At 45.8% G+C, this 20,000-nt stretch overlaps 1 protein-coding gene across 2 annotated transcripts in view; it reads right to left on the reverse strand.

The window, feature by feature from the left end:
- mdga2a (MAM domain containing glycosylphosphatidylinositol anchor 2a) overlaps positions 1-20,000 on the reverse strand; it is a 155,195-nt gene that overhangs the window by 29,248 nt on the left and 105,947 nt on the right. For both annotated transcript variants that reach the window (XM_042073277.1, XM_042073275.1), the window contains exons 9-10: positions 18,448-18,717; positions 9,586-9,734 (exon numbers count right to left, since the gene is read on the reverse strand). In XM_042073277.1, coding sequence (XP_041929211.1) covers positions 9,586-9,734; positions 18,448-18,717 — 419 coding nt within the window. The remainder of the gene's footprint in view (positions 1-9,585; positions 9,735-18,447; positions 18,718-20,000) is intronic.

The raw sequence follows: 20,000 nt of genomic DNA on the forward strand, positions 1-20,000 counted from the left end.
AGAGTGGAGGAGAGGTAAACAGAGGGAGGGGGGGGGTGATGAATACTACAGTGGAACAGGATATAAAGAGAGGAGAGGATGAAAGGATGAGAGTAAAGGAGAGGAATACTACAGTGGAATGGGACAGAAAGAGAGAGAGGATGGAGGGATGAGAGTAAAGGAGAGGAATACTACAGTGGAATGGGACAGAAAGAGAGAGAGGATGGAGGGATGAGAGTAGAGGAGAGGAATACTACAGTGGAACGGGACAGAAAGAGAGAGAGGATGGAGGGATGAGAGTAGAGGAGAGGAATACTACAGTGAAATGGGACAGAAAGAGAGAGGAGAAAACGGAGGGATGAGAGTAGAGGAGAGGGAGATGATCACTACTACAGTGGAACAGAAGATATAGAGAGAAGAGAGAGGAAAGGAAGGTGTGATGAGAGAAGTGGAAGACAAGGAAAACAGAGAGACAGGAGAGGAGAATTTAGAGTGGAGAATTTAGGAAGAGCAGAAGTAAAGTACAGAGCAGACGAGTGGAAGATGGAGAGGCATGAGAGGGGAGGTGTGGAGAGATTAGAGTGGAGAAGAGAAGAGAAGAGAAGAGAGGAATATAGAAGAGAGGGCTTATGGAATGAAATGGAGGACTGAGGAGGGAAAGAGGGGGAGAGATGAGTCTAGTAAAGGGAGAGGGAGACGGAGGGAAAAAAGAAAGGTAGATCAGGAAGAAAACAGAGTAGAGGAGAAGGGCAGAGGAGAGGATTAGTGGAGAGAGGAAATTAAATGATAGACTAGTGGAGGAGATGAAAGAGAGAGAGAGAGGAGTAGAGGGGAAGTGGACCTCAGAAATAAGAGAAAGATAAGGGGTCAATGAAAGAGAGGAGAATGGAGGGAACATGGAGAGAATAAAAGAGGAGAGGATATGTGGGACATGACACAAGAAACAGGAATGAGCTCACTCTAGCTATAGGGCACTGATGTCCACACAACCAGGCTTTGCCACAAGTGTTTTAGAGCCCTGTTCGCATGCACACCATCAGACACACACACACACACACACACACACACACACACACACACACACACACACACACACACACACACACAGACAGACAGAGAGACGCATACACATACACACACACACAGACAGAGAGATGCATACACACACACACAGACAGACAGACAGACAGACACACACACACATACACACACACACACACACACGCACACACTCCCACACACACACACACACACACACACACACACAGACAGAGAGACGCATACACATACACACACACACACACACACACACACACAGACAGACAGACAGACAGACAGACAGACACACACACACACACACACACACACACACACACACACTCCCAGACACATCCACACTTCCGCTCCCTGAGCGTGCAACTCGCCAAATTCGGGTAAATCAACAGCAAAAGTAGGCGAGCCAAGAGACACGCCACCACCACCACCAGCACCACCACCAGCACCACCAGCACCACCAGCACCACCACCACCAGCACCACCACCAGCACCACCAGCACCACCACCACCAGCACCACCACCAGCAGCAGCAGCAGCAGCAGCAGCAGCAGCAGCAGCACCCGTTGCCCCACCCTGCCAGTGCTGCAACAGCCGGGCGGTATGATGACACAGTTACGACGCCATTGCAACAGCAAAATAAAACACTTCGGTGTCTTCTCTCTCTCTCTGGAGGAGACGAATCTAGGTCTGATCGGCTGGATGTGATCAACGGGCCGTTACATATCAAAGCTCTGCCCCATCCAGGCCGATTTGTTGTGGGCAAACTATACGCAGAGCAACCCGAGCATGTACTGTGTGTGTGTGTCTGTGTGTGTGTGTGTGTGAATGTGAGAGTGTGTGTGTGTACACATGCCTAGGCAAAGCACAAGCCAGCTGGACAGGGCAACCGGCACAGCAATCCAATGAGCTCATTTTTAAAAACCAATTACTTTTCATAACTGGATTGCGTAGGCAAGGCTAAACAATGGGGTAGGCTTTGACACAATGAGGAACAATTGGGGGAATTTTTCATGCTTAATGCTTCATACTGTAACTATCGACAGAGTTTACGTCTCTGCATTGGATAAGGAGAGGCAAAAGAAACTGCTTGTTTTCCCTAAATAGATTCCATTTGGTAAAGCGGGGAGTGCAAAATATTCCATCACATGGATTCTCCGCTCTTGTTTGCCAATGCCTTTCTCCATGCCTATCAGAGTAAACAAAGTTAGTTTGGATCGAATGAATAAGAACATTCAGCTAGATTGTCTTTTTCTCTCTTTTTCTCTCTCTCCCTCTCTTTCTCTCTACACCATTGCAAGGCCGTCTGTTACCCTGAGATAGCGGTTTAAACAATATCATTAAAAGAGATTCAATCCCCATTTAAAGTGAACTCTACAATCCCCTTTCCTAATTACAGAGGAATTGTTCATGAAATATTCAAAGGCGCCGTATCCCTATCTATGAATGTGAACTTCCATAAACTCGGCGCCAGACAATGCGCCGTGCGGTATAAATTAAGTTAAAGAGAATGTCTATGGCACATATCGTGCACTCATAGCCAGCTTTGCTAGAGCTTTCGCCGAGAGGGGAAGACCCTAGGAAAGCCATGCATAGTCGAGGAATTAGCAGCACCCGTGGTGATTAAGCAGCAGACTCCTCATCTCCTGTTTGAGCTGTGAGATGCTGCATGTGTGGTTGGGTCGGTGAGGGCCTGGGATTCTACTTTGATTTTTATCGTTGTTAAATTTAGCCTAATCACAGCGAGTAGCGGGATATCGCTTATGAAAACCAATGCATCAGGAACTTTAACGAGGTTATTAAAAAGTTTGAGTAAGGGGCAGGATAATTAGTCTGTTGGAAGAGAAAATAAAGGACACCCACATAGCGCATATTGCACAAATATTACATCAGGGCGAGTTTCCCCCCTCCTTAATTTGTATTTAAAATGTTAATTGGGCAGAGATCCAATACTACCTGCAGTCAATACACCATGCAGCCATAACATCTTGATGTCACAATATTGTCGGAAAGGTATCTGAGAACCATATTTTTCATCAGTTTTCCACTCAATCTCTTTATTTACTGTAGGCATATTTAGATCTCTCAGAGCTAAAAAAAAATCCATATGTGGATAATGATGTCATTTCCCCCACCATCCATTCACACCTCCATCTAACTTATCACACATCTCTACCCGGCCTACACCACCAGCATCTTTCACTGGTTAAACATCAAACACATTCGCACAGCAAGCGTGTGTTTAAATCACAGACACACATGCACACACACACACACACACACACACACACACACACACACACACACACACACACACACACACATACACACACACACACACACTCTGCTGATATCCTCCTGAATTGCTCACAGTAAAACTTTACTCATCTGGATTAGCCTTCCTATAAAGAAGCCTATTAGCACTTCCTCCATGATAGGGATTCGCTGTTGGCAATCAGCTGCTTTTCAGACGCCTCCCGAGTGTGCAATGGCATCAGCACATGCTGATTGCAGCTCCCTGCTTCAGACTGGGTGACTAACAGAAATTTAGGCCACTCATTGCTACACGCACTGCTGTTAATCAAGGAGCACAAGAAACCTGATTGTAGAGGGGAAACAGAGGGTCGGAATTTGTTTTTGTGACTGTATAAACGTGCATTTCCTTTGGCAAACCTCTCTCTTATCGGTCTCTTTTTGTAAGCATGTTTCGGGTTTCTGCCTTTCTTCCTGCCCTCTCTCTGACTGAGACTGTCTCTCTTTCCACTCCTTTTTTCACATCTCGTTTCTCTCTCTCTCTGTCTCTCTCACTCTGCTTGTCTCTGTTTCTCCTCTCTCTCCATCTCAATCTCTTTTTCACTCTCTTTCTCTCTCTTTTGCACACACACTTACACACATACACACACAGAAACAAAGACACACAGACACACACTCAGACACACACACATACACACACACACACACACACTGTCTCTACCTGTGTGAGTGAGGAGACACGGCTTAAGCACCACGGACAGCGAACAGCTGTCCTCCACCCCACCAGCACCTCCATCACACACCACTACCCTGCCACTCTTTATTACAGCCTCGGCCGCACCAATCTGCTGGACACTCTCACATCTGCCTGCCTGCAGCAAGGTCACCTGCCCACTTCCTCCTCATTAGCAGCTCGGCCAAAAATGGACGGGGGTCACTAAAAGCCGAGGCGGGTAAGGCCGTGCTCTGCCCAGCTTGAATTCCTTTCCAGGAGCTTGAGCAGAGAGGCTGCTGTATGCCAAATGTAGGGACTCCTTACAAATCTACAGAGTCAGTGTTACCTAAGAGGAGTAGAAATCTCTGCCTTCATACGCCCTCGGATCAATGTCCACCAAACTGGCAGACCATAATATTCAGCTTATGTACCTCATGTAGGGAAATATGTGATGGTGAGAGTAGCAGAGACACGCAAGAAAAAAAAAACAGAGAAAACAGAAAAAAACAGAGATTTTGACCTAATGTGATTTTGACCTAATGTGCACTGCAAAAATCTGATTTACAGCTCCACAGATATTCTGTTGATTTGACCTTTGACCTCACAGCTCTCACTCAGACCATTTAAATAACTCATCTGTAAACTATCTATTAATTCTCTCCTTCCCAACTACATTGGAGATAACTGTTAACTAACACTTTTCTACTATCTTTCAGTATTAAACTAAACCCCGGACTCTAAGTCAAATCCTATTTTTATTCCACATTGTCTGACTAAAGTGGCATCAGATGTCTGAATGCAGCCGGAATTCAGTCCAAAGTTCAGTACCTTGCCTTAAATATGCAATTTCTCTCTTCAATGTGTTACGTTTTTATCTGCCACGTGTTTTGCATAATACCTCACTGCAGAGTTTCTTTGGACCAAAGTGTCTGCCAGATGAATACATATAAATGTAACGTTTCCAACACATTACAAAAACAAAGTACGGCAGAAAGAGAGAGAGAGAGAGAGGTAGAGAAGAAACTAAACGGTTAAATAAAAACATAGACACAGTGGAAGTGACAGAAGACATTAGAAACATTTGTGGAGGAGAGATATAGAGTGAAAGACTGACACACAGAACGGAGATTAGCGGCTCTTTGACGAGCACAGCACGAGACATTTTTACATCCACTGAATGCACTCTGCTCCCTAAATACACCACAAGCTGAGCAGCTCGCCACCCTGCCCTAATCAATCACACCGTCACACACTAGAACCTTCCGTCAGCCTAACCTCCCCCCTCCTCGCCCTAATCACTCACACCACCACACACTAGAACCTTCCGCTAGCGTAACCCCCCGCCCTAATCACTCACACCACTACACACACTAGAACCTTCTGCCACCCCGGCCCCTTCCCTGTCCTAATCACTCACTCTGCCACACACTAGAACCTTCCGCCAGCCCAGTAGGGGCCAGGGGCCAAACTGACAGGTAAGCAGTTGAAGCCAAATGATAGATGAGTGGAAAAGGGGGATGAGCGCTGTGTGGAGCACGGACAAGTGAAAGGGTATGGCAGCCACACCAGGGGCTCTGTGTGGTGGAGAGGTAGGGAGGGGGAGAGGAGAGGACAGGAGAGGAGAGGAGAGGAGAGGAGAGGAGGGGAGGAGGGGAGGGGATGAAAAGGAGTCGGGCGAGAATGTGACCCATTAAAGTTGGAGTGCTTCCTGATGGCGAGAGCACAGGCAGAAGGCAACGCCTGACAAGCCAAGACTGGAATGGAGGAGTCAAGGCTGGGCCAAATGGGACAGATGCTGACATTCACACACACACACACACACACACACACACACACACACACACACACACACACACACTCCATTCCATTACAAAGACACATGCACAAACACACAAATGAATACAAAAGACTCACACAAAAGCATGTCTGAGCATGTATGAACATGTATACTTAGTATAAAGGCACAAATATGCATGCATACACAAATAAGCAAGAAGTTTACAGTATGACTAGAATATACATTACAGGATAAACATCATGTGGACATTACAGTAACACAAGGGAGTCAACCCAAAAACCTGTATGACTAATACACAACCATATAAACACACACACACACACACACACACACACACACACACACACACACACACACACACACACACTCTGTCTCTTTCTCTCTCACTCTCCCTTTCTCACTCTCTCTATCTCTCTCTCTCTCTCTCTCTCACTTTCCAAAACACACACACGTGGGCTGCTAACCTCTGCTCCATCCCACCCACCCTCCTGATTTGCTCCCGTAAAGCTTATCTTATTTGGGCAGCCCTCTCCCCCTGGGCACTGCTGTTAATTAGTTTTCTGCCCTCTCCCCCTGTTTTCCCAGCCTTCTCTCTCTCTCTCCCTCCCTCTCTCTCTCACCCTCTCTCTTTCCGCTGCATGTCTGCAGGTGTCAGGTGTGCTCACTGAAGTTCCCTCTTCAAAGGGGAGAAGGACGCACTATCCACAGCCACACCAGCCGTTGAGGGGGCCAGGTGGCAGTGGCGGTGGCCGCGCGCGGACCATCTGAGTGAAGGCCGATGCCATGTGCACAGCAGAAGGACAGCGCTCAACTGGCAGTGGATGCTATTGCAGTAATTGGTTTTGTTGTGCACTGCAACACACCTGCATAATTTAGTTACGCAATGTATATTGCAAAATAAATATATATATAGCCAGTTCAAACAAGACTGGATTTGTTTTTCAATGCTATGAGCTTGCTTCATGGTTAAACATTTTCCAAAATGACTCATGTTATAGTTGTTTGTATGGTATGGATGAATAGGAAGTCCATACTTCTTGTATGAAGCTTTTTGATGTGGCATTGCACCTGTATGGCCCATGCTATCCTATATATGGATGTATGGATAATGCTATGGATTACTACAAAGCTGGCTTGTATAACTACAAAGCTATGGTGCACTCTCTCCCTTACCCTGCATGGACCGACAGAAATCTTGGTTTGGATGCCGGAGAGCACGCCTGTCTATTTTTTTTTTCTTCCTCCAAACCACTACAAAGGTTTGATTTGAAAACCTTTCAAATCTGTTAGTATTCGACTGAAAATCAGCAGGGAGAGAGAGAGAGAGAGAAAGAGAAAGAGAAAAAGAGAGTGAGAGATACTTCAGAGGATTCAACTAACACCCGTGGGCTTCGTCTACCAACTCATTTCATTATTTATCACAATGCGCAACACTCCCCATGCACCATTGCTTTCAGACGAGACACACCTCACTCACTCTCACTCTCTCTCTCTCTCTCTCTCCCTATCTACCTCCACTCGTCCTCCCCCCTCTCACTCACTCTTTCTCCTCCTCCCAGCCCCCCACCCCTCCATTCGACAGAAAATGCTTTGCGGGTCCCGAGAGCTGGTGAAAATCTATATGGCGAGCTGTGCTCGACTGCACCACCGAGCCTCGGCTCACCTCCCTCCATCGCCTCTGTCCCTGTGGAAATATGGAGCGCAAACACGGCCGCGCGCCACACCACTGATGACGAAGAGCACACGCACACCCTATCCTCCAAAAAAGGGCCGCATTTCTAATTGCCCTTACTGAGATGACTAATAGTGTGTGTGTGTGTGTGTGTGTGTGTGTGTGTGTGTGTGCGCATATGTGTGTGCATGTGTGTGTGTGTGTTTGTGTGTGTGTGTGCATGTGTGTGTGTGCGTGTGTGCGTGCGTGCGTGTGTGTGTGTGTGTGTGTGTGTGTGTGTGTGTGTGTGTGTGTGTGTGCATGTGAATGTTTGAGTGAGTGAGTGAGTGAGAGAGAGAGACAGAGATGGGTCCAAAAAAAGAAAGAAAGAAAAAAAATCCAGAATATTCTCTCATGTGCCAAAACTTGTGGCTCTTGTTGACTTTGAAACGCCGGTGGGCGGCCACTCCCAATGACAAACCTGACAAGGAATAAATCACTCTGCGTGATGTCATTAGAAGTGGCCGCCGACTTCGATGCTCCAGCTGAGCGCCGCTTGTCTGTGACGGACGGGGGTGACAGGGAGCCGCCGTGTCGCGTCGCGTTGTGCGCCGCACCTTGCCCGCCCCCCCCGCCGCGGAGGTGAGAGCGTTTGAAGAGCATCAGCGGGCTTCTCCATGTGACCCCCCCCCCCCCCTTCTCCCGTGAAGCCTGACAGTTCTGCGGCCCCAGCTGCTGTTTGGGAACGCAGCGTGCACCGACAAAACACGGCTAAATATACCTCCGGTAGCCATTTTGTTTGCGGCATGTGTTTTGTGATTGGCTGTGAAAGGGATTAGACATGCTGTCACGGGGAACAGCTTTGCGTCGGGAGACTCAGGTGTATCTGCTAAATAAGAATAAACTGTGAAATCTACTTTTAAGATTTAAAAAAAAAATGTGTTAATTGTCACACAAAGGTCATGACTTGTCATACCCAATAAACAATCATCCATCTGTGTCAACTCAACATCAACATAGCTCTAATTTGGAGACAATTTTGTGTTTTTATATTTTCATTGGTTTCAACTGGACGGGCTGGAATGAGTTGGCAAGAGCCCAAACCGTCTCTCCAACAGCAGTTGCCTGGCAGTACTGACTTGACTTCCGGGGCCCAAGGAAAGCACACACACAAAAAAACAATAAATACATCTCGACTACTAACTCTATCAACCTATCGCACAGAGCTCAGCTTTTCACCACTGTCCTGCAAAGTGGCTGCAGAAGGCTGGCAATCTAATAAGCACCACAGCAGACTCAGTTATAGATATTGTAGCTTCACATCACGTTATGAAGACCTCCATACACTCTGTGCTCCAGGTACGAGGAACCGGCTCTTAAAATTGCTGCTCGGAGACAATCTCACAAATCAGGTTTCTGCTACAGTAGCCCAGGATTTATCCAATAGACGCCGTGGGCAAGACAGCTCCGGTGTGGAACATGGCACTAAGACAACACAGGCAGCAGAAGGAGCCGAGGGAAGATTTTCCTTGAAAGAGTATGGCACACTTAAATCAGTGGGAAAGTAAAGTTTTTGCCTGAAAGCGAGCAGATGCGCATTGAGTACCTAAGATTAGCCCTATTATTTTATTTATGGGAGACACTGTAATTGCTGTATTGGTAAGGTAACATGGAGCACCATCTGGTGTGCCTATGGAAAGTGGAGGAAATACCTCGCCCCGTGAGAAAATATGATTGCTGCTGCAATTCTATGTTCTAAAGAGTGCTCTATGGTTATTGCAATGATGCATCTAAGAAAATGTTTCCTGGGTGACACAATGGCAGGTACCAGGAGTGCAAATCAAAGTAAACTTGCACACACAATATTTCTGAAAAAGTGTGCACTCTCTGTAGGATAGATCCGCTTTATTCAACCTGTATTTGATATGAATTTAAATCCTCGGAGTGAAGTCGTGCAGCAAAGGGTATTTTCCCAGTCCCACTTCATCTTCATCATCGGTCACCGAATTGAAATACAAAAACCCAGCCATGCAAAGGTCTGCTGAACCATACCGGGGAGGGAAGAACAGGCAAAAAAAAATGCACAAGAGCAAACTCCCTTCGCAGGCGCTGCAGTGTAAATGGACGCTCACTGACCTGCTTGATTCCCAGTCTGTAGGCCTTGATGCGGTCCACTGAGCCCGGGTTCATTTGGGTCCACTGGAGCTTGAAGCCATACACCCGCGGCCTGTTCTGCCAAAGAGCCCCGTAGGTGTCGTAGTAGAACTCCGGTTGAAAGGCCTTACCTGCAAATGAAATATATGAAAAAATCACAACTCAGAAAGCTAAATGTTATGCGAATATTTCAACATATCAAGGGAGTTTTGATTAGAGTTGTCAGGTGCCTCATTTCTGTGCTGACACCTGGATGAACTCGTATTATTTTAGCATGAATTGCTAATAAGCATCCTGTGATTCATGACAGCTTTCCCCCCCCCACACTGAAGTGTCCCATTTGTCGGAGCGAACCTTGTTTATGCCGTGTGCACAAATGAGTTTCTCGCTGTCCGCGCTAAAAAGCATTGTCACATTGGCTGTTTGATTACAGGGTTGAAAGTGTTTATGAGGCCCTTTTTAAAGGGCCTTAGGAAATTACAGTAGCTGATATTCTGATGGCGAGCGTTCGGAGCGTTCGGAGGTCAGAGGTCAAACAGCTGAGTAATTGAAGAGACACACTGGAGAGCTTTGGAGAATGTGATTAAAAGAAAAGTCACTTGGTGAGCATGAGCGAGGAAGGAGGAGGAAGAGGAGGATAAATATATATTTAAATAGCTGAAAAGACCCATCTTTAACGGCAGTTCAAAGGAAACATGGACACAAAACAAGCATCTAAAGAGGTCTCGTCATTGAACTTGGGAGTTGACAGCAAATGAAAGTGGAGACAGAGAAAAAAAACAGCTTAGCCCCGAAAGGCTGTCCATTCCTCGTCAAAGTGAAAGGAAAAAAAAAAAAAACTTGTGGTTGCTGAGGCTGAAGGGAAAACAACAAGATGGAAGCCTTTTAAAATGCTCATTAGCAGTGAAAGGCAAGCTGGATAATGTGTGTGTGCCGACATAAACATGAGAATACGCCTCCATCACCAGGAGACTGTAGCTCATATGCCACAGTGGCTAGGGAGACGCATGTGTGTGCAAGAGTGTGTGCATGTGTGTGACTGTGGGTGTGTGCGTGTGCATGATTGTGTGTGCGTGATTGTGTGTGTGTCTGAGTGTGTGTGTGTGTGTGTGTGTGTGTGTGTGTGTGTGTGTGTGTGTGTGTGCATGATTGTGTGTGCGTGATTGTGTGTGTGTCTGAGTGTGTGTGTGTGTGTGTGTGTGTGTGTGTGTGTGTGTGTGTGTGTGTGTGTGTGTGTATGTATGTGTGTGTGTGTGTGTGTGTGTGCTTGATTGAAAGGTGCGGGGGGCTGGGGTGGGGGGTGGGGGGTGTTACCACTGTGCAGGCGGCAAGAGAGGAGAAATGTACAATTGGCCTGTCCACATGTGAATAAGTGCCAGCCTGAGTGGCGTATCAAGGTTGGGGAGGAGGAGGAGGACAGAGAAGGGGAGAGGTGGAGGGGATACAGGTTGGAGACGCAGAGTACAGAAATGGACAGAGTAAGAGAGAGAGACAGAGAGAGAGAGAGAGGGAGAGAGAGAGAAAGGAAAGGAAGGAACTAAAGGGGGAAAGCAGACGCAGTGAGAGAGAATGAGAGCATCTATAGAGAACAGAATAAAAAGACTTATGCTTAAGCCTCATGCAGATGTGCATACATATTCCTATCCACATATATGTAATACAATAGGAGATATATGTACAGAGAGATAGATATATAGCTACACAGAAACAAACAGAAGTATGTAGATAATATAAAGATGTGCCGAGGAAGAGGGTGAGCCAGAGAGATGAAGGCAATTGTGCTGATGTGTGCAGCCTGCAGATTAATCCTGTCACCTGTGACTGGTTTAGTGGCCGCCTATTAACAGGAGGAATCTACAGGAACAGCTAATGGGTCGTTCACTCTGCTTAAAGCTGCCAGATAAAGCCATAGAGCTCCATAGGATAGGGGGCACATTTACCCAGGGCTGGGGCACCATGCTGCTCCTGTAGGCCTATCACGCACGCTACCCCTGCAGATGACTACGTCTCAAAGGGTCGGGGACAGAGGGAGTGGGGATGGTGTGTTTGTGTGTGTGTGGTGTGTGTGTGTGTGGGGTGTGTGTGTGTGTTGGGGGGGGGGGGGGGTGGGGGGGGGGGGGGGGGTGGGGGGTTGGGGGGCTAGGTGCCCAGGCAATCATGTCTCGTCAGGCTTGCTGATCACCCGAGCACCAATGGGGCAATCTCCTCCAACCCGCCTGTCGCTGCCGCCACTGACACGGCCACAGCTTCTCATTCCGATGGGGAATGAGAGCGAACGCCGCGTGAACAGCGCTCACACTGCTAATCGATCATTTAAAGACTGCTATCTGCTGATTAAAAGAGTGGAATCAGCCGCACCATTGGGGGCGACCTGGTCGCTAGTAGCTGAGGTGAAATCCCTCCAGCCAAACGATGGGCCTTTAATAATGATAAGATTGCCCACCCCGTGCTCTCCTGTCCAAAGCTAAATTGCTTTGGAATTGGCCAACTGTTGTTGGAGCACGCCTCTAAATCATATAATGCTGCCTGGCAAGGGCCACTCAAACCAGGAAATCCCCCAAACCCACTCTGTGTGTGTGTGTGTGTGTGTGTGTGTGTGTGTCTCTCATCAGCGGCTCTGCAGTGCAGAACCCCTGATCTCACACATGTACACTTTAATAATCACATTACGGTGTAGGGTCTGATTGACTGAAAGAGACAGACTGCAGTGACTACAGTGGAGAATGAGGATCGGACTGCCATGGCAACAAGCCTGGCTCATTGGTGATGTGGTTTAGGGCACAGGGGTTGACCACCATGGAGACCCATTCTCAAGGCTCGCTGGGTTGAATGCTCTTTTTTTTCTGTGCCAAAAGGAAGTATGTCTATATCAGAACTCCAATATTATATATTAGGATAGTACTACATTAGAGGACAGATATTTGGTTATGGTGTCCTACTTTTATTGTCCAGACCGACCAGTTTTAAATGTGAATAGTGTTATAACAGTCATGATAATGAGGCTTGTCACAAAGTCTGACATGTCTTACTGTAGTTTGGTTCCAGTTAGAAATATTTCAACACGTGGGGGGTGTTGGGTTCTATTTGAAGGGCCCTGGGGGACAGAGAATGGTTCTACTACTTGCATAAATCAAGTGATTAAAGCAGAGCGTGCTCAAGAGCAACCATGGCAGCAAGCTAGACACACGTCACTCAGCGCTGCTAATCAGAAAGCATGTGGGCATCAAGCAGATTGGAGGGGGTGAGGCATGCCTTTCCCCGTGACCGGTAGCTTGACGGAGGTAGCTTGGCAGACCTTGAGGATGCCTGTCGTGTGTAAAACACGCGTAGCTGTAAGCATGTTTGTTTGCATGTGTCTGTGTGTATTAGTGTGCGTGAGTGTGTGTGTGTGTTTGAATAATGCAAATATGTGTGTGAGGGAGTGATTGCATCTATCTGCGTGGAACTTCATCAGCTGACGCAGGCAAACACTGTCCATCATCAAACAGCACAACTGCCAACACCAGAGCCGTCCATCCTGCCTCAGACTGAATCAACACACACACACACACACACACACACACACACACACACACACACACACACACTTGCCATGAATATTTCATCTCAAAGTCCAGCTGTCACCCTAACAAGCAGTCAGTGCAGTCACAGGCGCAGCGAGGCGACACCGGGGCCACTCGCCAGCGACACACCCACACACACACACACACACACACACACACCCACACACACACACACACATCCACACACACACACACACACACACACACACACACATCACACGCAAGATATTCATTCCATGCGACACACACACACACACACACACACACACAGACATCTCCAGTCGAGAGATTCACTCCTGACTTAACCTTCATCACCGACAAAGCCGTCCAAACAAAAAAAAAAAACACACACACATACACACAAAAGCTGCCTGTCGGGGAAAATGACCGCCACGCGCGCGTGCGAGATAGAGAGAGTGGCGGACAGAGAGAGAGAGAGAGAGAGAGAGGGAGAGATCCAGTGATTGCTCTCCTTAGCTCTCATGTGCCCCTGTGCCTACTCATGAGTGTGTCTGCATCACACGCACGTGATGCCACGGCCATCTAAAACGTAATGCCTCGGAGCCAGACTGTCTGCTGTGCTTGCTGCCAACAATCCATCTTCGGACCCCTAAAACATAATGGCCATACACGTGTTTCACATAGACAGAGAGAGAGAGAGAGAGAGAGAGAGAGAGAGAGAGAGAGAGAGAGAGAGAGAGAGAGAGAGAGAAATAAAGAGAGAAATAAGGCGAGAGAGAGTGAGAGCATAAGAGAAAGAGAGGAAAGGGAGAAAGAAACAGATACTGTAGGATGGAGAAAGGGATTGATATAACCAGAAAAGGAGGAGAGAGATTGAGAGAGAATGAGATTGAGAGAGGAGAGAGACTGAGAGAGGAGAGAGATTGAGAGAGAGAGAGAGAGAGAGAGAGAGAGAGAGAGAGAGAGAGAGAGAGAGAGAGAGAGAGTATTTGAGAGAGAGTATTTGTTCAGATGGGTGAGTTTTATATTGGCTGGGCTTTCGGTGGGAAAAGACAATGTTGGTGTGTGTGTGTGTGTGTGTGTGCGTGTGCGTGTGTGTGTGTGTGTGCATGTGTGTGTGTGATATAATCCTATATGCTTGCTGAGCAGCAGAGGAAATTCAATGCAAATGATATGATTAGTGGCGAAACATCTAACCTAAGCATCAGAGGCAGGTAGATCATATTGAGCTTCTCCTCCTCACTGTTCATCGCTAACGAATGGCTCATCAACTCTCTGTGATGTATAGCCCGAGAGGCCAAAATAAGAAAGAAATCCCACAGGAGTTAAAAAAAAAAAAAAAAAACAACGAGGCAGGACCGGGCGACAACACGGGCAACTTACAGAGTGGCACAGAATCAAAGACGAGCCTCTCTCTCTCTCGAAGACCGACTGAGCCAATTGTTCCGGGTGACGAGGCGAGGCATTTCTAGCTTTGCCAGTTCAGGTGAGAAGCAGCCAATCCCAAAATGTCCACGCTCAGAACCACTAACAGAATCTAGGGCAGTACCAGCAGAATTTGTGTTTTTATTTCATGTCTAACACTGGCTACATGGGCTAAACAGGAGAGCGATGAAATATAACTTTTTTTTTAGACATTTTCCACGAGTACGTCCTTCAAAGTCTTCTACAATTGCTACCAATTTACCCCATTCTTTTCTTTGACATCAAATGTATGTATCAAACTGTATAGTTTTCTGTCTTTTCAACGGGCAAAACAATTGCTTTTTGTGCTTGCATGAAAAGCAGTTAATTAGATTTGCGCGAGCCTCGTGTTTATCGACAGTGACAAGGACATCACCCTGAAGCATTTGACCAAAACTGTGCAATTAAAATTCTAAGACGAGAGAGAGAGAGGGGGAGAGAAGGAGAAAAAAAAGATGTGAAGCTGGGATGTGGACTGATATCTGAAATCAAGAATACAAAGAATGGAGCAGGGGATGGGAACAGACCAGGCAGGGTCAAAAGCAGATTCATTAAAATGCTGTTGTACCCGTCTAATTAATTACCCATTCTTCCCCCATTCACAGGCCTGTTCTTTAACTTTCCAAAGAGTGAAATCTGAGCTCCAGGCCTGTTTAAGACCATCTGCAATTATTCAAGCCAGAGGAAGAGACAATGGAACATTCCGGATGATGTATAAACAAATAAGCACTGCACTTTTAAAATGTGAACAAAAAAAATACATTGACATTTTCATTAAAAGCCACCAATTGTCAGAAAATAACATATATACATTAATGTTGTAGTTGATAGCACACTCTGTATATATAAGGTAATTATGTAAAGTAATATATAATATTCAATAAACAGTTCAATTAACAGTACTGATGCCACTGTTGAGTACATTAAAAAGATATCGATCATCAATAATAGATCACAAGCTGCTATATAGATCATGAAATTAAAAAAAATATTGTGTCAATATGCTGTTTATTCCACAATCAGTACAGATAAGACAATATGTAATAATCGATAAATAGTATAACAATAACAGCATTGATGAAACAGTTCAATAACAGCACATGACAAATCATAACCAGTAGTAGCATTGCTAAACACATTGTACGCAATAATTGACTACTAGAATATACAGGAAAGCTGTGCTGTCCAGACTGGCAGTGCTTCCATATGCCAGTGGGCACGGCTATAATAGAGTTGCCAGCTCTGCCAGGCTTTCTAGGCACATCCCTTGAAGGCTGGAAGTACTGCATTGACGGTGACCTTTATGACATGTCAATGATGGCGCTGGAATCCTGAGATCCTATCCATCCTGGGCTGACTGTCAGAGCTACGTGCCAGGACTGCCCGCAGAGACCCAGTGCCAGAGGCCTTGGACAGTATGCCATGCATATGATATACAAAGCATTGCCCAAGCATACTAATGCTTTAAAAAAAAAAAAAAAGGCTACCAGTACTGCCAGCTTTTTGTGAATGCAGCACACTGTATCTGAGACAGAGCAGACATGTATAATGAAAATAAACAGTTAATGTAAACAAAATAAGCTGATTATTGTATTGTGCTTTTTCTGGTGGAAAAAGGTATTCATGCTGTACAATGTTTCAACTTTGACTCGGCCCAGTGGTCTCTTTATGACATGTCGTTGAGGTAACTGCAGTTGCGTGTTGTCATGGGTTTCTACTCCTCGGAGCACTGACGCATTCGGGCCTGTTGCGTGTGGCGATGACATGGCACCCAGCTCTGAGCAAACATGCACTGATAGTTGCCTGCTCCACATTGTTAGCGCTTAGCGCATGTCAAAACAAACAAATCACGCGTTGCCACTGCATCCTTAAAAGACTCACGACCCAGCGATCGATACCATTCTCATGCCATTCCGAGATGATTTTCATGGCCGGGTGGAAACCATTTACCTTCAACTGTCATCACTCTCTTGTTGGCTCTATTGTTTGGGGAAAGTCGCTTGGATAAAATGTCATAATAAACTGTGGCACTGCAATCATGTTTACGTAACCTTACATGAACTGCAATGTTTCCTACAGGCATTTGCTCTAATTTGATAATTCGACTGAAAGACATTTCACAGCTGACGGTATACAGCATCGGTATATGTGCCAGGGACAAGTAAAAACAACTGGACTGTGACAAAAACAACACATCAACCACGCAGCGAGACTCTGAAGTTAAGCCTAATTGCAGCATTGTGGGAATGCTGTGATTGTCTCGCTTGACCTTAACTACAAATACTGCGGGCGATATGTTCCGAGACACAGGAAGTGGCCATGTGGTTCAGCCTGAGTGCTCGGTCTGTCCCCGACGGCCTCATCAACACTTGCTGTTATCTGGCTTGGCTCTTCACACTGTGGCTTTATGATGCAAACCACTCGATAAACTCAATTATATCTTGGAATTAAAGCTCTGTAAATTTAGAAGTGGCTTAAAACATCATACAGAGTGCATCTCAGTTCAGACTACTCAATAGTGCTTGATAGATCACACACTATATTAAATTCAAACCCAAAAGCCAAACACAACTGAACCCTAATAAATTTAACTGTGCTTAACTCCAAATAAATTCAATGTTGCAACTAAAAGCAACGTTAACTTCATATCCAAGCTAAATACAGTCCAGCTCGATCAATCTCACCAAAGCGTTATGCTGAATTCTTCAACAAGTTGGACAAGAAAAGTTGGGCAAACCCTTTCTCATGCACACCTGGCCCGAGGCTGAATAAACGACTCCTAAACGCAGCTGCAACTACAATGAAAGCCACACAGAGGCATCAATCAATCCCATCAGACCCGTTGGTTAAACACTGTATTGACTGGCCCTCAAGCTGAATGCAAATTGCTTCAATGAATTAAGCAACAATGGGCAACAGAAAGATCAATGCTGAGGTCAGAAGGTCATGATACTGTGAACACAGTGATGGAAACTAATTTATATCAACATACTGCATAATCATATAATCTATGACCAATGTTGACCACTGAGTTTTTCCGTACATATTGTAGTTGTTTTGTGATATTGCAAACTTTGTCAAAAACGGTGCTAAATCCTAGCCTGGAAAAATCTAAACTCATTCACAAAGTGAATAGATTCTGGTGATTGGGAAACATTTGCAACACTTGCATCGCAACAGGCACTAACTTTGAAATCATTGGTCCAGCCTTACTAATCACATTGATCAGAGATTCCTAACGTTACTTCCTACTTCGACTAAATTTTACAAACTGACAATAAACAGCATCAACAGTCAGGAAACAATGTATGTGGGTGTACCTTTGCTGTAAATACATTTCTACATCTTTCCAATTGCATTTTTTGACATTTGCAGGTGTTGCTGCTTCTGTTTATCACAATAAGTTCCCCTCGTCATTGATTGGCCTGACATTTCTTATGTTTGAGGGAAACGGTTATGAACTATGGAGTTCCAGACAAGATCTCCCTGAAAGAAGATCTAGGTGGGCGGGGCTAGGCTAACTAAATCCTTCTAGGCGTCAAAAAATTAAACTTTGGAAATAAAGGATAGGCCTCAGTTATTTTTTAAACTTTTTTTTTTTTAAATTGCTCCATCTTCAGTGTGCTATGGCGGGTGAAATCGTGTGAAAACTATAACGGAGTTCCATCCTTTATTTCTGGTAAAGTGCTTGAGGAGGTTGAGAAGCACCGCACACCCTGACTCCATATCAATACTTTATTTAATCGATAATGTTTTGGCCTGGGCCCTTCTTCAGATCGTGGCTAGACATATCATGTCATTGCTTCATGCTGTCTGAAATAAGGCACTCCAAACAGTCCCAGACCAGCCCTCTCACCTGTGACCAGGAAGGTGCATCGTCCAGCCCCAGCCTCGTTGGTGATGTCGCAGGTGTACTCGCCGTAGCCCTCGCGGTTGAGCGCGCGCACGTGGTACTCGGTCTCGTCGCGCTGGTTGAAGTCGCCCACGGTGAGCAGGCGCGTGCCCAGCTTCCACTCGTACTTGAGCACGCGGGACGGGTGCGCCCGCAGCACGCGGCACGTCAGCGTGAAGGCGCGGCCCAGGCCCTGCCGGATCTCAGTGTAGATGGGCTCCACCGCCGGAGGGTCTGTGTGAAGGACGGAGAGAGAAAGACAGAGAGAATGACACAGGGTCATCAAGAGAGGAAAGTCACAAACGGGTTAGAAAGTTGGGGGGGGGGGGGGGGGGGTTGACTTTGCTGAGTTGTAGGAGGTTCCTTTGTTAAAAGTGGGTCACTGTCGTGGTGTCATGCTGAAAACATTTTAATGTCAAGGTTTTATGAAATGGTTGAACTGAGGACATGGGTCTATCTCGTTCCTTCAAAGCAATCTTCACAAAATTTCATGGAATACACAACACAATACACAAGTTTTGCTTCAGTTTAGAAGGTCTAAAAGTTCACAACAATAATTATCCCTGTGTCATGTAATTAAAGTACTAATTAAAGTAAACATTGATCTTGCAGTTATTATTTCAGTCTAATGCAAGACTGATTTGATGCAAAACCATGCATCCCTTTGTCATCTGGCTACACTGTTAGGAAATAATCACATCACACACTTATCAAATTATACTCACATAGTTAAACAGACTGGCATGGGAACTGTGCTATCAAAAAGTGCCAGCCATTAAATAAATACATAACCAAAATTGGTGAAATAGCAGGAGGACATGAATCTTTCAGATCTCTCATTAAATATGAAAATCACAGCCGAGGCAAAAAAAAGAAAGAAAGAAAGGAAGAGCGAGAGAGAAAGAGAGAGAGAGAGAGAGAGAGAGAGAGAGAGAGACAGAGAAAGAAAGATTGGGGAAAGAACTTGCAGTCCCATTGGGTGCTTATCTCAACATATTTTGGTAATCTTAAGATCAAAAAACTCCAGAGTCATCGGAGCGCTGAGAGATGCCCCCGGCTGCAAGATCAAGAAGGAACATGCCGTCAACTCTGACTACCGACAACTGATTAAAAAAAAAGAATTATTAAATAAATAAATGTAAAAAAACTATGGAGAAACACTGCTTGGGAGTCATTCTAATACTGCTAATGTTCCTTTTTGCCTGACTATTATTCACCGGAATCAGCTTTTATGCTCAGGTTTATGTGTGTTTCGGCTAATCAAAGAGGCTAAGCACACTGAACGTCTCTGTATTCCTGAAGGAGCAATCCTTCTTTGGGGCCAATTAGAGTCAAGGCATCCCATATATGCCTCTTAATGCTCACTGTGACACCAGGTTCTCACGGTGAGGCACTGGGTCCCCGTGCAGGGCTGGTGTTATTTTGGTATTTTTTTCACTTAATTTTGGAACTATATTAGTTTCTGCATTGCTAAGATAAAAAAGGCTTTAGGGACTGAAGCCTGGGAAAGAATCTGA

This window comes from Alosa sapidissima, chromosome 19 (genome assembly GCF_018492685.1).
Source record: "Alosa sapidissima isolate fAloSap1 chromosome 19, fAloSap1.pri, whole genome shotgun sequence".
Taxonomy (NCBI): domain Eukaryota; kingdom Metazoa; phylum Chordata; class Actinopteri; order Clupeiformes; family Clupeidae; genus Alosa; species Alosa sapidissima.